The sequence below is a fragment of the Felis catus genome, chromosome A1 (assembly GCF_018350175.1).
Source record: "Felis catus isolate Fca126 chromosome A1, F.catus_Fca126_mat1.0, whole genome shotgun sequence".
NCBI lineage: Eukaryota > Metazoa > Chordata > Mammalia > Carnivora > Felidae > Felis > Felis catus.
Window position 1 is genome coordinate 100,460,341 of NC_058368.1, and position 20,955 is coordinate 100,481,295.

The 20,955-nt window shown below is 43.4% G+C and overlaps 1 protein-coding gene across 10 annotated transcripts in view; it reads left to right on the forward strand.

The window, feature by feature from the left end:
• SNCAIP (synuclein alpha interacting protein) overlaps positions 1-20,955 on the forward strand; it is a 159,385-nt gene that overhangs the window by 115,996 nt on the left and 22,434 nt on the right. For 9 of the 10 annotated variants that reach the window (XM_011281801.4, XM_023254634.2, XM_023254633.2 and 6 more), the window contains 4 exons: positions 637-1,505; positions 3,374-3,553; positions 10,130-10,243; positions 18,078-18,203. In XM_011281801.4, the coding sequence (XP_011280103.1) occupies positions 637-1,505; positions 3,374-3,553; positions 10,130-10,243; positions 18,078-18,203 (1,289 nt within the window). The remainder of the gene's footprint in view (positions 1-636; positions 1,506-3,373; positions 3,554-10,129; positions 10,244-18,077; positions 18,204-20,955) is intronic. The other variant, XM_045058171.1, reaches the window with a different exon arrangement.

Below are 20,955 nucleotides of genomic sequence, written 5' to 3' on the forward strand. Positions count from 1 at the left end.
TTATGTTGCTGTGTGCATATGCCAGAAAGCATGGTGAAATTCCCCGAGCGACGGTTCGTTGGGATACTCATCTGTGGGAGAAAATCACCCAGTAGGTCACAGTCTGAGTTTGCCCAATATTAAATAACTTACCCTTTCTTTATATGAGACTTCTTAAGCTTTAAGGATGTGCATGTGTGTGTGCACGCACATATACGCGTGTGTGTACGTTCATCCCTTGTCTCCCTAAACTAGTTTGGAAGTTTATTTAACATAGAGGATCCTATCTCCAATTCTGCTTCTCCAGGTGGTGACAAGTCTCATAATACTTCCAAAGAGGTATAGCCATCCAGGGACTGAACCTAAAAATCTGTCGGGGTTTGTTTGTTGTTTTGGCTGTCTCCTTTTACCATGCTTCCTACTTGAGTTCATTTTGAGCCAATATGCCATCACTTTTATCACTCACTGTTTTCTAGTGGTAAGTATGAACCGTTTGTTTTGGGATATCTTGTGTTTGATTTGCCTTCTCCCTACAGGTGTCCCCTTAGACAGGGGCTTTCTTTGAACATAACCTGAGTGGTCCATGTCTGGCCGCATGGCCAAGATACCTTCAGTGTTTCAATGTAATGCTCTCCTCTTTTATATATTTCAAAACAGTTTCTAGTTCGAGCTGGAATTGCAGTGTGTCGGCTCTCATCACAAACACGCAGAAGCCCACAGGCATCGCTGATGTGTATAGTAAGTTCCGTCCCGTGAAGCGAGTTTCCCCACTGAAACACCAGCCAGAGACTCTGGACAACAATGAAAGTGATGACCAAAAGAACCAGAAGGTGGAGTGCCAGAAAGGGAGTGATTCAGAGCCAGGCCCCCCACCTGAGGAGCTCAGCCCTGGAGATGGAGACAGTGGCCCCCAAAGTAAGAGCACCGAGCCCAGCACCTTGCTGGGTGAACTGGAGCATTATGACCTTGACATGGATGAGATTCTGGATGTGCCTTACATTAAATCCAGTCAACAGCTTGCCCCTTTTACCAAGGTGACTTCAGATAAGAGAATTTTGGGTTTGTGCACAACCATCAATGGCCTTTCTGGCAAAGCCTGTTCTCCCGGAAGTGCCGAGAGCTCACCGTCCACCCTGACACCATTCTGTGTTCTTTCTCCCGTGAAAAGCCCTCACTTGAGAAAAGCGTCATCCATCATCCGCGACCAGCAAAAGCTCTCTGCTGAAGAGTCTGAGAGCTCACCGCCTTTGGTTAAGTGTGGCTCCGCATACGAGCCTGAAAACCAGAGCAAGGACTTCCTAAACAAGACCTTTAGTGATCCTCATAGTCGAAAGCGCGAGAAGGCAATGCCAGACTGCCAGCTCAGGGACTTCCACCCACAGTCCTCCGCAACAGAACCCAAAGTGGAAGAGCAGATCGGGGGTGTGAGCTGGACCAGCTCCCAAGGCCCAGAAGAAAGGAGTGAGTATCTGAAAAAAGGGAAAAGCATCTTGAACATCGTTAAAGAAGGACAGATATCTCTCCTGGTGAGTATGATCTAATTCGGTAATCTAGAGACTCCAGTTTTACCAACTCCTTCATGAGTAACAGAATGATGAGTGTTTGTTCCCATCCTGCCTTAATCTTTACTCGTAGCTTTAGTTTGATGATGTGCCTTTTGAAGTTTAAAATCCAACTTCAGATTAGTACCAGGGAAAATAAACAGCTATAGAGGGAGTGTTATTCCCCTTTAACTTTGCAGGACTTTGACTGAAATGGGACACATAATCTAAAACAACACAAGTCTAGGGGCACCTGGGTGGCTCAATCGGTTAAGCGTCTGGCTTTGGCTCAGGTCATGATCTCATGGTTAGTGAGTTCGAGCCCCACGTCGGGCTCTGTGCTGAGAGCTCGGAGCCTGGAGCCTGCTTCCGATTCTGCTTCTCTTTCTCTCTCGGCTCCTCCTCCACTTGTGCTCTGTCTCTCTCTATCAAAAATAAATAAATGTGAAAAAAAATAATTAAAAAAATAAAACAAAAACACAAGTCCAGCACTTGCTTTAACATGGCTCTTTATGTCTTTCTTTTCCCTTTTCAAATGGTCCCTAATGTTCCCACTCACTTACTCATGGGGATGTGTGTGTTCCTTGTTGATGGCGGACCTTCCAGATCCATGAACAGAGGGTCTTCTGTTTTATCCTGATCATTATTCAGAAAAGTTGGACCAGGACGTTTAAGAACGTTTGCAGATAGAGCTTACCCTAGAGCTTGGTTGCCCTCTGACCTACATGGGGCTTTTACTCAGTCCAGCTCTGCATGTCTAGGGAGTGCAAAGAAGCTTTTCCAAAGACTCTAGTCACAGAGTTAACATGATGTGTAAGAAAAGCCTGTTCTGCCTCGGCTCAGAGAGAGCTCAGCCGAAATCACACCCCATCTGCCTGCATTGTTTTTTTCTGGCTTCCAGACTTGGATCAAACAGTAGCAAGCCTGGGCTGATACCATGATGTTAATTAAAGTCTCACTCAAGAAAATCATCATATCTTGGCAGTGCGATTCCACTTAGGGTAAAGCCATACAGAGATAAGTACAATGTGCTTGGTCCATTAGCCCAAATCTCACTGTTATAGGATAATAGGATTGAATGGTTTTACCAAATAAAGTAATAAAAAAATGTTTTCCTGCTGAAAATAGGTTTTCCATTTCTCCTGGCTCTTTCTCTTTCTTTCTGGTTCATTTCTTCCTTTTGTCCATCCCATGTTTTCATGTTTCCCGAGTGATAATACCTCTCAGTTCACCCAACAGTCTCTGTCAACCATAGAACTAACACAGGGAACTAAGCCTCACTACAGGTGAGAAAATCAAAGTCCAGGTAGCGTCCAGGAGTCTGTCTGGGGTGAAAGTGTCTAGAAGAACCCCGTGGTGGCGCTAGTCATGGCAGCCATCATGAGTTTGCAATGAAAGCCAATTCTCTGTAGTTCAAGGCAGACGAGATGCTTGAGAGAAGTAGTTCCTTCATTCAACAAACCTACAACAGAGAATAAAACATAGTCTGGCTGTCAGCACTTAGCAGTCGAGTGGAGTAGACAGAGAGGGAATTTGCCAATTACCATAAATATCATTGCAGTTGTTTAGAAAGCCAGCTCGGAGTCTCCGCAGTCTTGTTGACCTATCCCAGTCTCCGTGTCTCCCATGAAGATAAGTCTCTTGAGAATTCATGTTCTCAAGGGTAGCAGAGCAAACTCTGTAATGGGCAATCATCAGAGTTGATGGTAAGGAATTTTGACTTACTACATCCCCAGGATTGGCACCAGAGCTTCTGGAAGATCATCTCTTCTTACCAGTGCCCACAGCAGAACCCCCACAGCATCTCGTTCTGATTATTGACTTAAGTGTTCTAACCTTAACTCTTTGTACAGCCCCACCTAGCTGCTGACAACCTAGACAAAATTCACGACGAGACTGGCAACAATCTCTTACACGTGGCCGCATCGCAGGGACATGCGGAATGTCTGCAGCACCTCACGTCTCTGATGGGAGAGGACTGCCTCAGTGAGCGGAATGCGGAGAGATTGACTCCAGCAGGCTTGGCCATCAAGGTGATCGGTTGGGGCTGCGCCCTCCACCGCTAAAAGTCGGGTTGTTGGGGGTTTTGGGTTTTTTTTTTTTTAGGTCTTATTTTCATTTATTTTTGAGAAAGATACAAAGAGCAAGTGGGGGATGGGGGCAGAGAGAGAAGGAGACAGAATCCCAAGCAGGCTGCACGCTGTCAGCGCAAAGCCGGACATGGGGCTCGAACCCACACACCACGAGATCATGACCCATGACCCGAGCCAAAATCAAGAGTCAGACACTTAACTGACTGAACCACCCCACTGCCCCTGATTGTTGTTTTAAGATTCCTAGTGAGCTAAGTCGGACACATGAGTGTAGGGTGGGGAGGGGGGAGCACAGTATATCTAGTAAATGGCAAATGAGCATATGACATTTAAGATAGTAATCATTTCAGTTACTAACTGCTTTGAGATTTGGAGACTACATTCCAATTTATTGTGCAATGAGGGTAAGCTTCGAGTCAGCTAATAAAGAGGAAGTAAAATGATCTATTGCAGTTCTCAGAACTTTTGTTACTGCTGGTGACTGCAATTCAGATTCTTAACCACACCTGGATTTATCTGAGACGGTTTCATTTTTTTCCTAATGTGAATATAATGAGCGAAACAAATGAGGAAAATGTGTATTTTAAGGAATGATAGCTCTCAGGAGTATTTCAGATAATAAAGCAGGCTTCTAATGGATCACATCTGAAGTTTAAATGTCTTCAGGACCCAAAGTTGTTTAGAGGGTCAGTGCCGAGTTTGAGTCTAGCTCTTGGTGGAGCACAGTATGCTGTCTGTCAAAATCTATACAAATTAATGCCGACGGGGAAAGAGTTAAAACCTAGAAATTGTGAGTCAGGGAAACATGGTCTTTTATAGCACTGCAAGTGAGTGCCTCTGTAAAATATAACACATCGCTAGAAGGTTAGCTATTAAACTAAAATTACTTTTAAGATCTTTGGCAAATAAATGTAGAATTCAGTCATATTTATGAAGAAGCCAGAAGTGAAGTTCAGGGAAATATAATACAGCCTGTGCTTCTACGTATGTGTTTTGCTAGTTATGTCTTCTAAAAGCTGAATGATCATAATTTTTAGAAATGGAATTACTTTTGAAATTTACTAGGGGAACTTGCTAGTTAAAGAAATCTGTTTGTGAATTCACCGAAGAACATGTTACATTTGAAAAACAAGTGGTTGCTGGCCTGCCCCTCACATATCTTTTAAGCAAATCTGAATTTTTGCATCGTTAATTTATTTACCATGTGGTAAAGTTTTACGTATTACAAGTTGCTTTCTGTTTTATTTAATTTTACTCAGTGATAATGTACTATTGCAAAGATGCTATAGAAAATAATATTTTTTTTTTATAAAATAAGAAATCTGTGACCTTGGTAGATATCGCTTTCCTTTAGTGAATGTTGCCGTGTCACATTAAGAACGGAACTGAAGGCAGCCATCATGAAGAAAGAGAAATTAGATGCGAAGTCAGGGTGCATCATAGTTGAGTTCGACGATGTGTACCAAGTCCAGTAGGTACTATGTTAGATGAAGGCAATTCAGATTTGAATGAGACATAGTCCCTTTTCTTAAGGATAGCCTGATAGATACAGCAGGTAAGTTTCCAGCAATTCAAGTGTGGGGTGGCAAATTCAGGATCTAGTCCTAGATCCGAGTCCTGCGGGAAGGCAGGGGTTGGGTCTGATCATCAATGGACATGGGTCAGTGATGAATAAATTATTGTTGCATGGCCAATAAATATTGACATTTGCCTTGCTGTTTTAGTGTTTATAAAATACAGGTCTTATTAGTTTTTCTAACTAATGTTAGATTATGGAGTATATCTTAGCTACATAGTTGGAAGAGAACGTTTTTTTTTTCTTTGTTTATATCCCTTCATGCTTGTTTTCACAGATTAAGAGTCTTCAGAGTAGGACAGTACAGAAGAAACTTGGTGGCATTTCAGCCACCTGGGTATAAACTCTTTCTATGGTTTCCATATTGTTAGTCCATTCTTAATAAACTGCTTCAGTCAACACACGGCTATCATATAATCGGCATGGAAACTTAAGCTGCAGGGCATTTTGGGACATCTGGCTGGCTCAGTTGGAAGAGTGTGCAACTCTTGATCTTGGAGTTGTGAGTTCAAGCCCCATGTTGGGTGTAGAGATTACTGAATAAGAAGAATAAGAGTAAGGGTAAGGGTAAGAGTAAGAATAAGAATAAAACTGTAGTGCATTTTGTTTTTTTGTTTTAATGAAGAACACATACCAAACCCATAAAACTTAAAAGCTCTAATTTGGGGTCTCAGACTTTTCATATTTTTACTTCCAGGCAATGATATGAGAAAGGGAAATCTTCTATTTCTTCCTTTAATCTAGAATTTACAAAAGCAGTAAAGACAGATATTTTGTGAGTGCCACCCCCTTTGGAAATTGGTCCTGACACAAATCCTGCCTCAGTCCATTCAGTGTAATTTGACAGACATTGGTGAAGTTGAGGGAGTTCTAAGAAGTCATCATTCTTTTGTTTTAGGACCTTGTTTTGAACACCAGTGACCAGCCGATGGTGTTTCAGCTCATTAAACATAGGTCTGAGAGCCCTGCTGTTATTAAAGAGAACAAACTGGGTACAAATGGCCAAAGTTGCTGAGATAATATGACTGGGCTGACAGGAAGCAAAGTCAGAGATAGGATATCACATAAAAAGATTACCTGAGGAAAGCGGCTTTGAAGGCTTAAGAACTCCTCTCCCCTCCACTTAAACTCCTTAGATGGAACATAATAAATTCTTACCAGTTACATGCAGAATTTATTGAGGGTTTTCTGGGGAACCCAGCACTAAATACTGTGGCAGTTCAGCGCATTACTGAGTCCCCTTTGGGAACAGTTTGGCAAAAATAACTGGAAAGAAAGATTTCTATAAGGTGAGAGCAGTGTGTTTCTCAAATAGGGCCAACACGATACATTATTTTAGGAGCTAAACAGACCTGGAATGAAATACCCTTAATTTCTTTTTCATTTCTCACTCAGTCCTTTCTGATTAAGCTCAAAGACAACATGTTGGTCTGGTGAAAAAATGACTTCAGAGACATAACCTACTGGCACTCCTTTTTAACATCCAGTGAGTGACCCCAGTCTCAGAGACTTCAGGCAAACAGTCTCCTGCCAGAATGTAATAACATTTTGTTTGTTTTCTTGGTATTTCTATTTACGGCAAGTGATGCTGCGTTCAAAATCATAGTAGCAATATATTTCCTTCCACCTTTGTGGCTGCATTTTGTCACTTAATACATTTATGTCAACATCACCTTGTGGAATAACTAGACCTAACAGACATCTAACAGAACATTCTAGCCAACAGCAGAAGGCTACACATTCCCCCCAAGTACACATGGGACATTCTCCACAATAGACCATATGCTGGGCCAGAGAACAGGTCTCTGTAAATTAGGAAGGATTGAAGTCATACAAAGTATGCCCTTTTAACCATAGTGAAATGAAGTTTAGGAGTCAGTAACAGAAGGAAATTTGGGGTATTCACAAGTGTCTGGAATGAATAATCACTTATCAAAGAAGAAATTACAAGAGACCATGGAAAATATTTGGTGGTGAATGCAAATGCAATATATTATCATTTAAGGATGTAGTGAAAGCAATGCTGAGGATGAAATGTATAATTGTAAATGCCAGAATTAAAAAAAGAAAAGGAAAATGATCTAAAGTAATAGCTTAGGGGCGCCTGGGTGGCTCAGTTGGTTAAGCACCCCACTCTTGATTTAGGCTCAGGTCATGATCTTGGAGTCATGAGGTCAAGCTCCTTTTGGGCTCTGTGCTGGCTGTGGAGCCTGCTTCAGATCCTTGGTCTTCCTCTGTCGCCCCTCTCCCCTCTCAAAAAAATTGTTAAGAAAGAAAGAAAGAAAGAAAGAAAGAAAGAAAGAAAGAAAGAAGAAAGAAAGAAAAAGAAAGCTAACAGCTTAATCTTCTATCTTAGGAAACTTAAAAAAAAAAGAAAAGAAAACTACATTTAAAGCAAGCAGAAGAAATTTGAAAATTCAAGCAGAAATAAATGCAACAGACAACAGGGGAAAAAAAAAAAAAACCAATAGAGAAAGTCAACAAAACCAATTCTAGTTCCATGAAAGGATTTTTTCAAAAATGAGTAAGCTTTTAGTTAGACTAAGACAAAAAGAGACAAGACTCAAATCGTTAAAGTCAGAAATGTTGCCGTATACTCCCGTGTTCTGCGTACGTGCTGCTTGCTCTGAACGGTCTTGCCTAGCAGATGCTCGCCACTATTCTCCTGCCTTTGTCCATTCAGAAGGAACGGAATGCAACGCATGGTGTCAGTGGCTTGTTGGGTGTTGATTCATCCTGGTAGGGCACAGTTGGCTTGCTCAAAGCGTGCGGTTTGAAAAGCATCTGCAATGAAGCATCCATACACGAAAGGATGATGGGTGGGGTATAGGGAGCCCAAGAAGAAAAGTGCAGTGTCCTGGACTAAGAGCAGAGCACTGTTACCGTCTGAGAGCCGGGGGTGCCAGCAAGACAGGGCTGAAGGAAGGAACTGGCTGATTTTTGACCTTTGACTGGTAGAGGGACTCAGCAGCCAGTGGCAACCCCATAGGGGTTGGGGAAGCCAGGAACAGACGGGACCTCAAACTCCCTCTCTTTTCGTGGTGTCCCACTACCACTCTCCATCAGCCAAATCTGGGGGCAAGGGAGGCGGCCCATACAGACCAACCTCCTCTGGCAGCGAGGAGGGCAGCAGAAGGAGGAGACAGATCAGTGGGGGCACCTGGAAGCTACTCGGCCCACACCTGGCCCTGCTAGGTTCCCCCAGGGGAAGAATGGTCTCTGCCTGCGAATAGTTGTGAGTTGACTACTTGAAATTCCAATATGCAAACAGGTGTAGATGAATAATGAGCAGATTACCTCCTCCATCTTGTGTTTAGAATACGCTTCCCACCCTCCATGACGCGGTGGCTCTTTTCTCCTGGTCTGAGGCCCCACCCTGGGCAAACCGGGAAGGCGGCTGAACGTCTCGCTGGTGTTATAGAGGATCTAAAAGAGCATGCTGCTAGTAAGAGGTAATAAGTGTTGTGTGCCAAGGACTCTTACATGTTCTGTCTCGTCTGCTGCTCCCAGTAACTGTATGAGGTCATTACTACTATCCCTGCCATTTCACAGAGGAGAAAACGGACTATCAGAGAGGGGAAGCAACTTGTTGGAGGTCTTGTAACTAAGTAGTGGATTCAGGATTTAAATCCATTCCAAAGTCTGGATGCTCGTGACTAGCTTATACATGTCACGGCTGCCTTCCTGGTTTGCACAGTTTGGGATCTCAGCACTGGAGGAAAAAGCCAGTGCGCTTTGGGGACGGAGTCCCCAGAGCCTTCAGTGCAGGTAGCATTGGAGCCAGTATAATAGGATTATTTTCTTTCTTTCTTTTGGAATCCTGCCATTTCAAAGTCTCAAGGGTTAAAGCCTATTCTCAGAATTAATGAATAAACGGATATTGGTATATTCATACAATGGAATACTTGGCAGCAGTAAAAAAGAACAAACTTTTCATACAAGCAGCAGCACGGTGGACTCTCAGAGGCATGAATGCTCATAATAAAATAAAAATCCTATCAGTGGTTGCCTGGGGCAAAGGTGAGGACCTGAGACCCTGGAGTCCTAGAGACTGGGGGGAAGGGGGCGCTGGAGATCTTCTATATCTTGATTGGAGCAGTAGTTACAAGAGAGTATGTATCTGTTGAAATTCATCAAACCACATGCTTAAAACAGGGTAGGGTATGTTTTATAGTATTACAGTATTGAATACCTCAATAAAGTGATTTAAACCAACTGATTAAGTTTATGAAACTGCATTTACGTAAAAATTCCCCAACTGATTTTGAGTCAGAACCACAGATCAGAAGTATAATACATGATATGCTTATACTGCAAATAAATTAAGCCAAATACAAGAACCAAAATTCATGTGATTTTTTTTCCCTCGGCAAAATTACTGTCTGTGAGGTTTTGTTTTGTTTAGTTTTTGAGAGAGAGAGAGAGAGAGAGAGAGAGAGTGAACATAAGCAGGGGAGAGGCAGAGAAAGAGGTTGACAGAGAGAGAAGCCCAAGCAGGCTCTGTGCTGTGAACACAGAACCCGATGTGGGGCTCGAACCTGATGTGTGAGGTCATGTCCCGAGTCAAAATCAAGAGTTGGACACTTAACCAAGTGAGCTATGCAGGCGCCCCGTGAGGCTTTTTTTTTTTTTTTTTTTTTTAGTTTATTTTCTTTATTTTCGAGAGAGAGAGAGGCAGAGAGAGAGAGAAGCTGTGCAAGCAAACAGGGAAGGGGCAAAGAGACAGAGACACAGAGTGAGGGAGAGAGAGAATCCCAAGCAGGCTCTGAGCTGCCACCACCAGAGCCTGACACAGGGCCGGATCCCACAAACTGTAACTTCATGATCTGAGCCGAAATCAGGAGTCAGACATCCAACTGACTGAGCCACCCAGGTGCCCCTATGAGGTATTTTTCAAACCTGAATTACTTTGAATTTCTTTCTTCTTTTTGCCAATCTAGAACGGTCAGTTGGAGTGTGTACGTTGGATGGTGAGTGAAACCGAGGCCATTGCTGAACTGAGTTGTTCTAAGGATTTTCCAAGCCTCATTCATTACGCAGGTTGCTTTGGTCAGGTATGAGGAATTTTTAATAATCAGATTTATAAGCAGTCGCTTCATTGTAATATTTTTAAATGAAAAACATGTTTTAAAAACCTAAATATTCCATAATAAGATATTGGATAAGTAATGAAGCTACATACATATGATGGAATTTTATGGGAAAAAACATTTATCATAAAATATTGAAACGTATGCTATAAAACCATTCCTGTAATTTGGTACCAACTTTGAATTCTAGAGAAAGAGGAAGAGACGTAAATAATAAGATTAGAAAACAAGCTGTGTCACAACATGTTCACAGCTGTTACCACTCAAGGCAGAATTACAAGTGGCTTTTATCCTCTTTTTTGTATTTTTTAGTCTTTTCCAAATTTCCTACAACAAATGCATTTAACTTTCATCAAAAGGGAAAATGATACATTTTCTCGTACCCAACATTAAAAGGAAAATCTTCAGTAAGATATTAATCAAGGAAATCTCTAAGATGAACAAACACACTAACTAGATCAGTCGCAGTTACAACCAGTTTCTACCTTAGGAAATCCCAGTATGAGTAGTTGATGTACACAGATCACAATCCAGGGTGTGGAGTACAAAAATCATCAGTAACTCCCTTTGAGAGGAGTAAGTATAAATTATATTTTCTAAAAAATTGGAACCACAGAGTGCCAATCTCAGCCTTAAAAAAAATAAATAAAGTCAGCACTGTATTAAAATAGATTTAATCATATTTGTCTGTGGCAAAGAAAATTGCTTCTCATGCCTATAACCATATCCCCTTTGGTTTCATGAACTGTCCCGGTGGCAGTAAATTGTGGTATTGTCAACAAGAGATTAAGCTTTTCCGAGCATGACAATCTCAAGTTCAAAAAATACCCTTGGAGAATATGACTGCAGTCTTTCTTTAGTGCGAGTCCATGTTAGGTGATAGTTTATGTTGTACCATGGTAACTTCAGTGAATATAAATTATACACATATATGTATGTATGAGTGTGTGTTTGTATGTATGTATATATCCCATATATATAAATACGACATATGTATAACATGTATGTGACACACATATACAACATATATGTCTATGTTAATATGTAACGTTTACTCTATGTGCCAGGCACCAAGCCTTTGGAGTTTGTGTACATTATCTCGCTTATTCTTTAAAATAACCCTGTTGGATCCTGTTGTCTGTACCCATTCTGGAGGTGAGAGTCAAGGAAGAAAGTTAAGTGGCTTACACTTGTCTTGTTCCAGTGCCTAGTAAGCAAAGAGTGCACCTCAGCTCAGGCCCTCTGATTTCAGGACCAGATTCTGTTTTGCATCTGCCTGTGTAGGCAATTCCTATAGCCCGTTCCCAGCGGCATTGACCTGAGGAAGACTTTGTTACAATTCCGTCTAACAACACGTGGTGATACACAGGTCATCGAAGTCAGTACCTGGTACTAAATTTACGACATGAAGAAAAGAGCAGAAAGAACACTGACAATTTGTCAAAGCTACTGTCTTTTTTTTTTTTTTTAATTTTTTTTTTTCACCGTTTATTTATTTTTGGGACAGAGAGAGACAGAGCATGAACGGGGGAGGGGCAGAGAGAGACGGAGACACAGAATCGGAAACAGTCTCCAGGCTCTGAGCCATCAGCCCAGAGCCCGACGCGGGGCTCGAACTCACGGACCGCGAGATCGTGACCTGGCTGAAGTTGGACGCTTAACCGACTGCGCCACCCAGGCACCCCAAAGCTACTGTCTTTGAAAGAATTACTCCATTTTCTCAGTGTTCTGTCCTGGCGAGCCCCAGTCACAGTATTCCACAAACAACCATAACAGTTCCTAAGCAATTGCTGAGGATGCCCTTTTCTGGCTTGTACTGGCAAAGGGGAGAATCGAATTTTCGAATGACCAAAAGAATGTAATCACCGATGATCTTCCTAAATCATTTTCAGTATAAAACTGAATGTAATTTATTCCCAAACCGTCTGAATAATTGTTTCATGTTCCTGATTTCATCGGCTTATCTAAAGCCTAGCAAGGAATTTTCCATCCCCGTAGAAAGGCTACCTGTGCTTTTGGTAGAGCTTGCCAAAGAAAAGGAGGAAGGGATTGCATTGCTGTTCTGAGACTCTAAGTAAATAATTGGGCCCCTGGCATTCTTTGTGTCGGGAAATGCTGCTTATGTGTGCCAGCTTCTCTGTTCGCCTCTCGCAGTGGGTTTCTTGTAATCGTGAAGACGTCAGGACCAAAGAAGCGCACATGTCCTTTCTGGGACTGGTTGGGTGATGCTGTGGCCTACTGGACTGGACTAGAGGAAAATACGGAAATCGGGGACCTCGCAGAAGAGCCACGTCAGACGTTTGCCTCACGCTAGTATCAGTCTTCAGGCTGTTATTTCAAGCTGAGAGGCCTTTTTAATGACCCAGAGTACGGCTCTGAGCAGGGCAGCCCAGCAGAGCCTTTCGGAGAGCACTCCTCCCCAAGTGGAAGGCATCGAGGCCCTTTAGAACCACGAGTCCTCCTCTGCCCAGCCATCCCGCATCCGCCGCAGGCACTTATGTAACAGGTAACCTGTGGAGATGCTGAACTTGGAACCGCTACAAGGCTAATATTTTCACAAGGAAGACTGTTATTGAACATTTTTCTAATGGATTCAGCACATGCAGGTTTTTCTGCATCAGGCAGGCACTTGAGTGTGCTCTGCTTTTGTTTCTTCAGTAAATACTGCTGGAAAGGATAGAACAGAGGGAAATTCCTCCCTTGGTTTATTTTAGTTGCCCTCTGCACCTCATATAGATTCTCAAAGAAGGGGCTCTACGTGACTCCCAATTTGTGTCCTTTTTCTCGCAAAAATTACCTTAAAGACTCCGATACCGCAGGGCAGCCGGCAGATTTTAGCGGTCTCCTGGAGTGATAGATCTTGGGGTGATAACAATTGATTTTCCTCCTCTTGACACGTGAAGTCTCAGAGGGTGCAATTATTGCATTGCCTGATCGTATGGAGCAGCGCTAGCCACAGGGAGCACGGAGGTGAAAACTGCAGGAAACTCCCGGAAAAAGCAGGGATGTCCTCCAGTCGGCCTGCTTTGCTGTCCCTGGAGAGAGTTGTTGCCGGCCAAACAGTAGAGACAGAACTGTCTCAAGTCAAAGCTACCCTGTGTCACAGGCGCTGTTTTATTTCACCACAAAGGCTCTGAGGGTCTGGCCCACGCTCCCAGCAAAGCTGTCGTGCCCTCAGCAGTTTGGGGGCTTCCGCCCATTCTGCACCGGTCATTGGTTCAGTGGGTTCTGTGTTCCTTGTGACCGTTGTGTTTCTGAGTCTCCCCTGTCACTTTTGGTAAGGACATCCTGCTATGAAAACAACCTCCCTCATAGCACTCAGCGTGTACCCAGAGCACTTTGTCTACACTGGGTGCATTCTGCATTTTATTTTTTGTGTTTATTTATTTATTTTGAGAGAGAAAGAGAGAGAGCAGGGGAGGGGCAGAGAGAGGGAGACAGAGAATCCCAAGCAGGCTCCACACCGTCAGCTCGCAGCCTGACACAAGGCTTGAACCCACAAACCATGAGATCATGACCTGAGCCGAAACCAAGAACAGGATGCTTAACCAACTGAGCTACCCAGGCACCCCGCATTCAGCGTTTGAAATGTTGGCCCTGACACAGATCAAAACAAAATAAAACAAAACAAAAAACAAAGGGATAGAATGATCAGGGACAAGTTTTGAAAAAAAGGAACAGAGCAGCAATTCCTACAGCGATAGGCATGCAGGCAAGAGGCTACGTGCGATTGTTTTTCCACGATCGACTTTAAAAAAGCAAAATATTCTGTGGACTTGATTGTTTCACTGTCACCGGATAGAAATAAGAAAACAACACGCAAAGTACTGAGATTGCAGACAAAAGCAAAATAGAAAAATGTCTGATTAGCCGAAGCACCCATCCGCTCTCCAGGGACTGATCTTTGAAACAGCGTAAGCAACACAGAGCTCCATAAACCCACAGACTGATGGGCTGTTAATTGTGCTTTCTGTGACCCAAGCGTGCAAAATGAGTGTGTCCATTACGGATTCAGGGGTCATGGGTCAGTGAGTGGCTGCGGATACTCATACTGAGTAGACAGATAGCAGAGGCCTGGAGAACAGTGGCTCCGTGTCTGATCTTAAATCCTAGCCCTGCCATTTACTAGCTCAGGGGTCTTGGAGACGTTTATTATTATTTTTAAATAGAAAAGATCTCTCTGGACCTCAGTTTGTTCATCTCTAACATGGAGATAAAAGTGGTTTATTTGCCAGGGGGCAAAAAGCCGCATGAACACTGCCCGTTGCTGACACATAGTAGACATTAGATAAATGTTGCTTCTTAGGATTATTGGGTATCTTCCAATTTCCTGTTTTATTGATCTCAATATTGTTCAATTGATTTATTTCACCATAAGTAAAACATAAGGGAAACTTGACAACGAATGATTTAGGCCTTAACCTTTTTAACAAGTTCTTGGATACACTTTTTGTTCACATTTTACCGTCTCTGGATTCTGCATTTATCTTACAATACATGACACCCTGAAATTGTGGCTGGCCATGTCTTTACATTTTAACATCTCAAAAACCAGACTGAATTCTACCTTTGATAGTATATTAGATTCGATGATCTCTGATTGCAGAAGAAGGTGCCTCCTTTGGAACTTACAGTCATAAAACTGTAGACACTTTACTGATTGAGGCCAACAAGAGACCTGTGGAACGCTTTGCAGTGACATTTTTTTATTAGACTTTGTCCAGCAAATCTCATAAATTACGTGTATTAATTGCCCCATGAAACGACTTGCATTGCCTTTAACAACACACAAAACGCCCCAATAAAACAGATTACCAAAAGAGCAGAAAATCCCCAGAAGAGGAAACCAGGACATGAAGGAAGTTTTCAGTCAATAGATAAAAACCGAACGTCTAGATGAGTGTGTGGGCAGCTGGGTAGAATGTTAAGTTGGAGAGGCATTCTGTAAAATGGAAATAATACAGAAGGGCCTCTCGATCTATACGACTTCACTGGATGTTCTCTGAAAGCAGTGAATTACGGCAAAATGAAAATCAGAAATGACATTTTTTAAACATCTCCCTGACACACACAACACACAACACACACGCAGGCGTGCACAGAAAGAGAGCGCTAAATGTCTAAGAAGAGAGGTAGCCATCACTGCATATGTATATTTAATACGCATGTATCTCGTAAGGCCCTTCGCAGTTGGAGAAAATAGCTGTATTTTTTCTCCTTACTAGCTATTGGTCGAGTAAGTCACTCTTTACGTTATAGTCCCATCGATTTCTGCTGGCATGTTCTCCCGAATCAGAGCAGAAAACGGCATTTTCTCTGAGACTGGATGCTGACCCTGCTTTTACCGAAACCCGGGAATTCAAGACCTTTTGTTTTCATGAAGTTTATCAAACAACAGGCTGATTATGTAGCTTCTTATTAAAGTAAATTGCCCACTACCGAACACAAAACTGAAATCTGAGGTGCGGGGCAAAGACCTGCCTTGTTCTGAACAGTAGAATAATGGTTTTTCCTTTATGTAAGTCTTGTGTCTTGAATTGGAATGTAATTAATAAGGAGGAGTTATCCATGGCATCAGAAGAAAAGAAGGCAGGTTACCGAACAACGTGGATTGAACCTGACTTGAAAGACCATCAGGAGCCAAGGCAGCTCTTGCCTTATACAGACCGTGGCCTGTCTGCCCAGATTTCCAAGCCCCTGCAAAGTCGAGGTGTCCAGATTCTTCTCCCTATTTTTACAGGGGAAAATGTCTAGTCGTATGAAATGCTATATCCCATTTTCTACAACCCTATCATTAATAGAAGAATAGACTTCTCCACTATGCTATTAATTGAGTCTGAAAAATATGAAAATGTGCCTGACGAGAAGGTACGTATAGGATATTTCTGACTATCTTGCGTTCCCCTGAACTTTACTTGCTAAAGAAGGGAGCTGCTAGAGTATCAGAGAATATATTCTTGTCTTGTTTGGCTTTCTGATTGGTAAAACGAGGGTGTTCGAATGGGATGACTCCTAAAATCTCTCCCACTCTGCCATTTTAACATCCCATGATTGAATATCATAGAGCAAACCAGGTCACCGCATACCTGAGAATGACCCACCGAGATGACAGGGCTGTCTTTTTCACCAGTCGAATCACGACAGCCTGCCCTCTTGATGTTTCCATGTCTTATCCATTGACTTCAAACCAGTTGGTTATGTTTGTTAACCTGAGATATGTCCACTCACCCAGGTCTTCAAGATCACACGGCAGAATCATCTGGCTCCAAATAAAAGTAATACCCCTTCCTCATTAGGAAAAATAAAATTGTTCTACCTCGTGCCTTTGAAGCATCACCTGCTCTGATCCAAATATCAGCCCCAAACCCCCATCCACGTTTGCCTCGGAAAAAGAGGACAAGCACTTTAGTCTACCCTTATCCGGATTGTAGCTCCCAGCCTGGCCTCCAGGGCCTTCCTTTTCCACCTCATTCTCCAGGGATGTTCAGGGTTTGATGTTCTACAAGGTCTGTCTGCTTTTGCCGCTGACACCCTGCTTTCCCTGGGTGCCCTCTTGGTAGTTTATAGGCATTCATTACATGTTTCTCTTCTTGCTCCTTAGGGGTCTTACTCTCTGCTTGCTCACATGGGAAGAGTGTGGTGGGAATATTCATTCTGTCCCTGATGTCACCAATGCCTTCATAAACAGTGCCCTTCTTCCCCCGTGAAGGGCGAAGCCCTGAAGGGGTTGGCTGTTTTTATCCAACATTCCTTTAGCAGATTAGTTGGCATGTTCAGAAGGTGAAGGCAAATTTAATCCAGAAAAGTATAAAAGTTCATGACCAGTCTGAGCAAGTAACTGGAAAAAAAAAATAAAAAATCCTTTAGAAGGCTAAGGAGAGGTTCAAGGCTATTTCAAACACATGATCATCCTTTTAAATGTCAAATTCCACTCACTAAACTTCACGCTGTTGTTTTTACCACTCTCTTATTTTTTTTTTAACATTGTATTTAATTCTTCTATTTTAAAACAGTGAAATCCCATCCCCCTGCTTTCTCCTGAGGCCAAAGATAACATGAAAATACCACAAAAGACCCAGTGGGTAAAATGCAAACGGATTTTGGCAACACACTGAGCACTCTGTGTCTTTGCTCTTGAAAGGTTGTGCTCAGACATTGGGTGAATAACGCAGAATAAGGGAAACCTTTACCTTTAAAACCCCACCAACATTTGGTCAGAAAAATCCAAAAGGTCCTGGTTTTATTTTGGTGAGGTTCTTCTGCATAAGCAACTTAAGCTGTTGCCTCTCTCTGACAGCCTGTTGATTGCAAGAGGTCTGGGATTAGGAAGGCATGGTTGAAGCATTATCAACTTCAAAGGATAAGTTGCTTATCTCAGTGTCTGAGGTTTTATAGTATTCTTGAACCCTAAAGACAGTGTAACAAAATAACACGAACATTGCCTTGGCATCAAAAGACTTCGATTTTGGCCCTCACTTTGGATCTGTCTAGGTGTGTGACTTTGAGGAGGTACTCAAATTTCTACAAATCAGTTTTCCATCTCTAGTGGATGTCAGTGCGACAAGAACGTTTCGGACATAACTTCCTGCTCTTAAGAGTCTCTGAGCGTTCCCCATACGTTGACTCGAGTCAGAGAGAAGCATGGATTTTCAGTTCACAATGAATGGGTATTTTCTGCTGATAGGGTCAACCTGGTGGTATGTAAGCTTCCCAAGTTAGAAGTTTTGCTTGCCTCTGTGTTTTACTTTAGACTTATGACATGATATTCCATTAATTGCCACTGTCTGTGTGTTTATAGGAAAAAATTCTTCTTTGGCTTCTTCAGTTTATGCAAGAACAGGGCATCTCGCTGGATGAAGTAGACCAAGATGGCAACAGTGCCGTCCACGTAGCCTCACAGCATGGCTACCTCGGGTGCATACAGGTACGCAGGCTCTGCTGCTTTGAAGAGAGAAATGAGTTTATCAAGCAATGAAACAAAAAAAAAACTGACGTTTTGTTTACTGGAAGAAATATGTGAGTGAAGTCAGATTTTTCCATTATAGTCGATAATAAGGAATTAAGTAGATATAGTTGTATTTCCAGAAATCCACACAAATGTTGGCTTAAAGAGTCCTAGAAGTTTCTCCTTGAGTGTTGAAGGCTGTCAAAAGGGACTAGAGACAGAGGGCTGTGGTTTGCCCGCTTGCTCTGGGGCAGGACTGAGCTTCTCAAATGCCGTCAGAAAGGCCCAGAATTGATTACAGGGAGGCCTCCGGAGTGCCATTGCTCCCCTCAGCCCTCAGGCAGGCCAGGCAGGGTCTTGGTTGGCCAGCCACTCTACCCAACAGCCTCAGGAGGCCTCATCCATGTAGCCCTACATGCCTCACAAGTATTACCATGGTCTATGTGTGCAAAGGTGTACGAAGGCTGGGGAGCAGAGCCACTGGAGAGGTGAGGAGGCTCTTCTCCCTGCCCCCCAGCCACCTGAGAGAGGATCCAGGAGGGCTGCTTAGAACACCTAGAGTTCCCACAAGAAGAGGAGTCGGAATCTTCCCCTCAGCCGAACGCTCTGTTGCGGGAACCTGAGCCAGACCCAGTGCCGCCATTGTAATAACACATGGCTGAAAGCCCAGTGAGGGTCCTCAGAAGTTTGGGGCATGTGTGCATGTAAAACCAGATAAACCCCTCTTCTTAAAAATGCTAAGGTCCTGAGTGATAAAGCAAAGAGAGACAGTAACCAACGAGAAAGAGGAGTGACCCTGTGAGGGAAGGAAAGGCTTTGCATTGGAAACAAAGTTTGAATTTGGCCCAGGATTTGATGTATGAAGGCGTAATTACCAGAGTCAGACCATTCACCCCATTCGTATCGTGGACAATGACCCAGCATCTTCGGATGTGTTACCACATCTTCTTGAAATGTAAGAAAGCTCCCTCCTGACTGGCAGCATATGACTGAAGGCTGTGATTAAAGAAAGTTCACAATGAGTTCACAACATTCAGAATAAGCTCGGCGCGTAGAGCAGCTCTAAGGAAGCCCTGGTCTTGTTTTTTTTTTTTTTTTTTTTATTTACCTTAGTACACGTTGTTTCTTTTATTGCAACTCAATGTGCTGATTTAACAGGAACTTACTGATGTCCTACTGTGTGCAGGGTAGGTTGTCGCCAAAAGACAAAATCTGATGGGGTGCCTGGGTGGCTCAGTCTGTTAAGTGTCCGACTTGGGCTCAGGTCACGGTCTCAGAGTTCATGAGTTAGAGTCCCACATCGGGCTCTCTGCTGTCAGCATGGGGCCCGCTGCAGATCTTCTGCCCCCGTCTCTCTCTGCCCCTACCCCTTTCTCTCTCTAAATGAATAAATAAATACATACATATATACATACATAAATGAGAGAGAGAGAGAGAGAGAGAGAGAGAGAGAGAGAGAGAGAGAGAAAATCCGGGCATTGAGAACCAGTCGCTTATGAAGGTAGAAGGGACTCTACTCTGGAAATGACAGGAGACGATCTGGAAAAGCTGTCAGTGTGAAAGGCAAGAGGTTCATAAGAGCAAGAGGCAGAGGTAACAGCACAACGCTCTCTGGAGCGTCCGCTCTTCGGAGAGCAATGTTGAAAGGAAGTATTGCGGGTGTGTGGCAGTTTCCCCACTAATGTTGGCAAAGTGTGCGTCTTCTCATTTAAGGTGCCACACTGCAAAAGCAGTGATAAGAAATGAGAGCAAAGAGGAAAATTTAAATCACTCCCAGGACCTCTGGAAGATGAAAGGACTGTAGCAGGACTTTCTTGTGGAGGAAAACAATGATTGAATAAAAACCGAAACCTTCAATTTTTCCATTTAACAAAACCCTCAAGTATTTAATCATCTTGAACTTCTTTCATCAGCTAATAAGTGACCGACAGCCAAAGAAAACCAGCTGGTATCACTAATTCTGTTTGGGATCTTGGTTATTTTTCTTTTATATGTGAACAGAGGCTGTCTGTGCTTTCAGGCCATTCATCTCTCCACTTAACACAAATGATGTTTTTGGCACTAGATACCGTGGCTGTGGAAACTTGGATAATCTTGGAAGCGGGTCTGTCCACTGGGTGTGAGATTTAAAAGGGGGGGGGGAGATACAGAGAGACTGAGGGTAGGCCGGGGTCGGGGGCGATCGCAAGGGCCCTTTTGAGGTGAGGTGGAGACTGAGTATGGAAAACTGCAGAGGCCAGAGGCCGGGGGTCAAGGGAGTGGTAACAGCAGGTGTTTACAGGGATGCCCTGGGAGGGCTGCAGGAGCTCAGGGCCGAGGTGATCTGCCTGCCACTTCTGTCAGGCTGGCAGCAGTGGCTTCGGGGCACATTGGCCTTTCGTGGTGAGTGACCAGGAGGCTCTGAACCGTTAAACCAGGAGGCTCCAAAGTTCCTCATGACCCCTCGGTGTAAGCCATCTAGGAATTTGAAAACCACAGGTGTTTCGGGGCGCCTGGGTGGCTCAGTTGGTCAAGTGTCCAATTTCGGCAAAGGTCATGATCTCATGGTTCGTGGGTTCGAGCCCCGCGTGGGGCTCTGTGCTGACAGCTCGGAGCCTGGAGCCTGCTTCGGATTCTGTGTCTCCTTCTCTCTCTGCCCCTCCCCCAATCATGTGCCCGCGCGCATGCGCGCGCTCTCTCTCTCTCTCTCTCTCTCTCTCACTCTCTCTGTCTCTCTCTCAAAAATAAATGA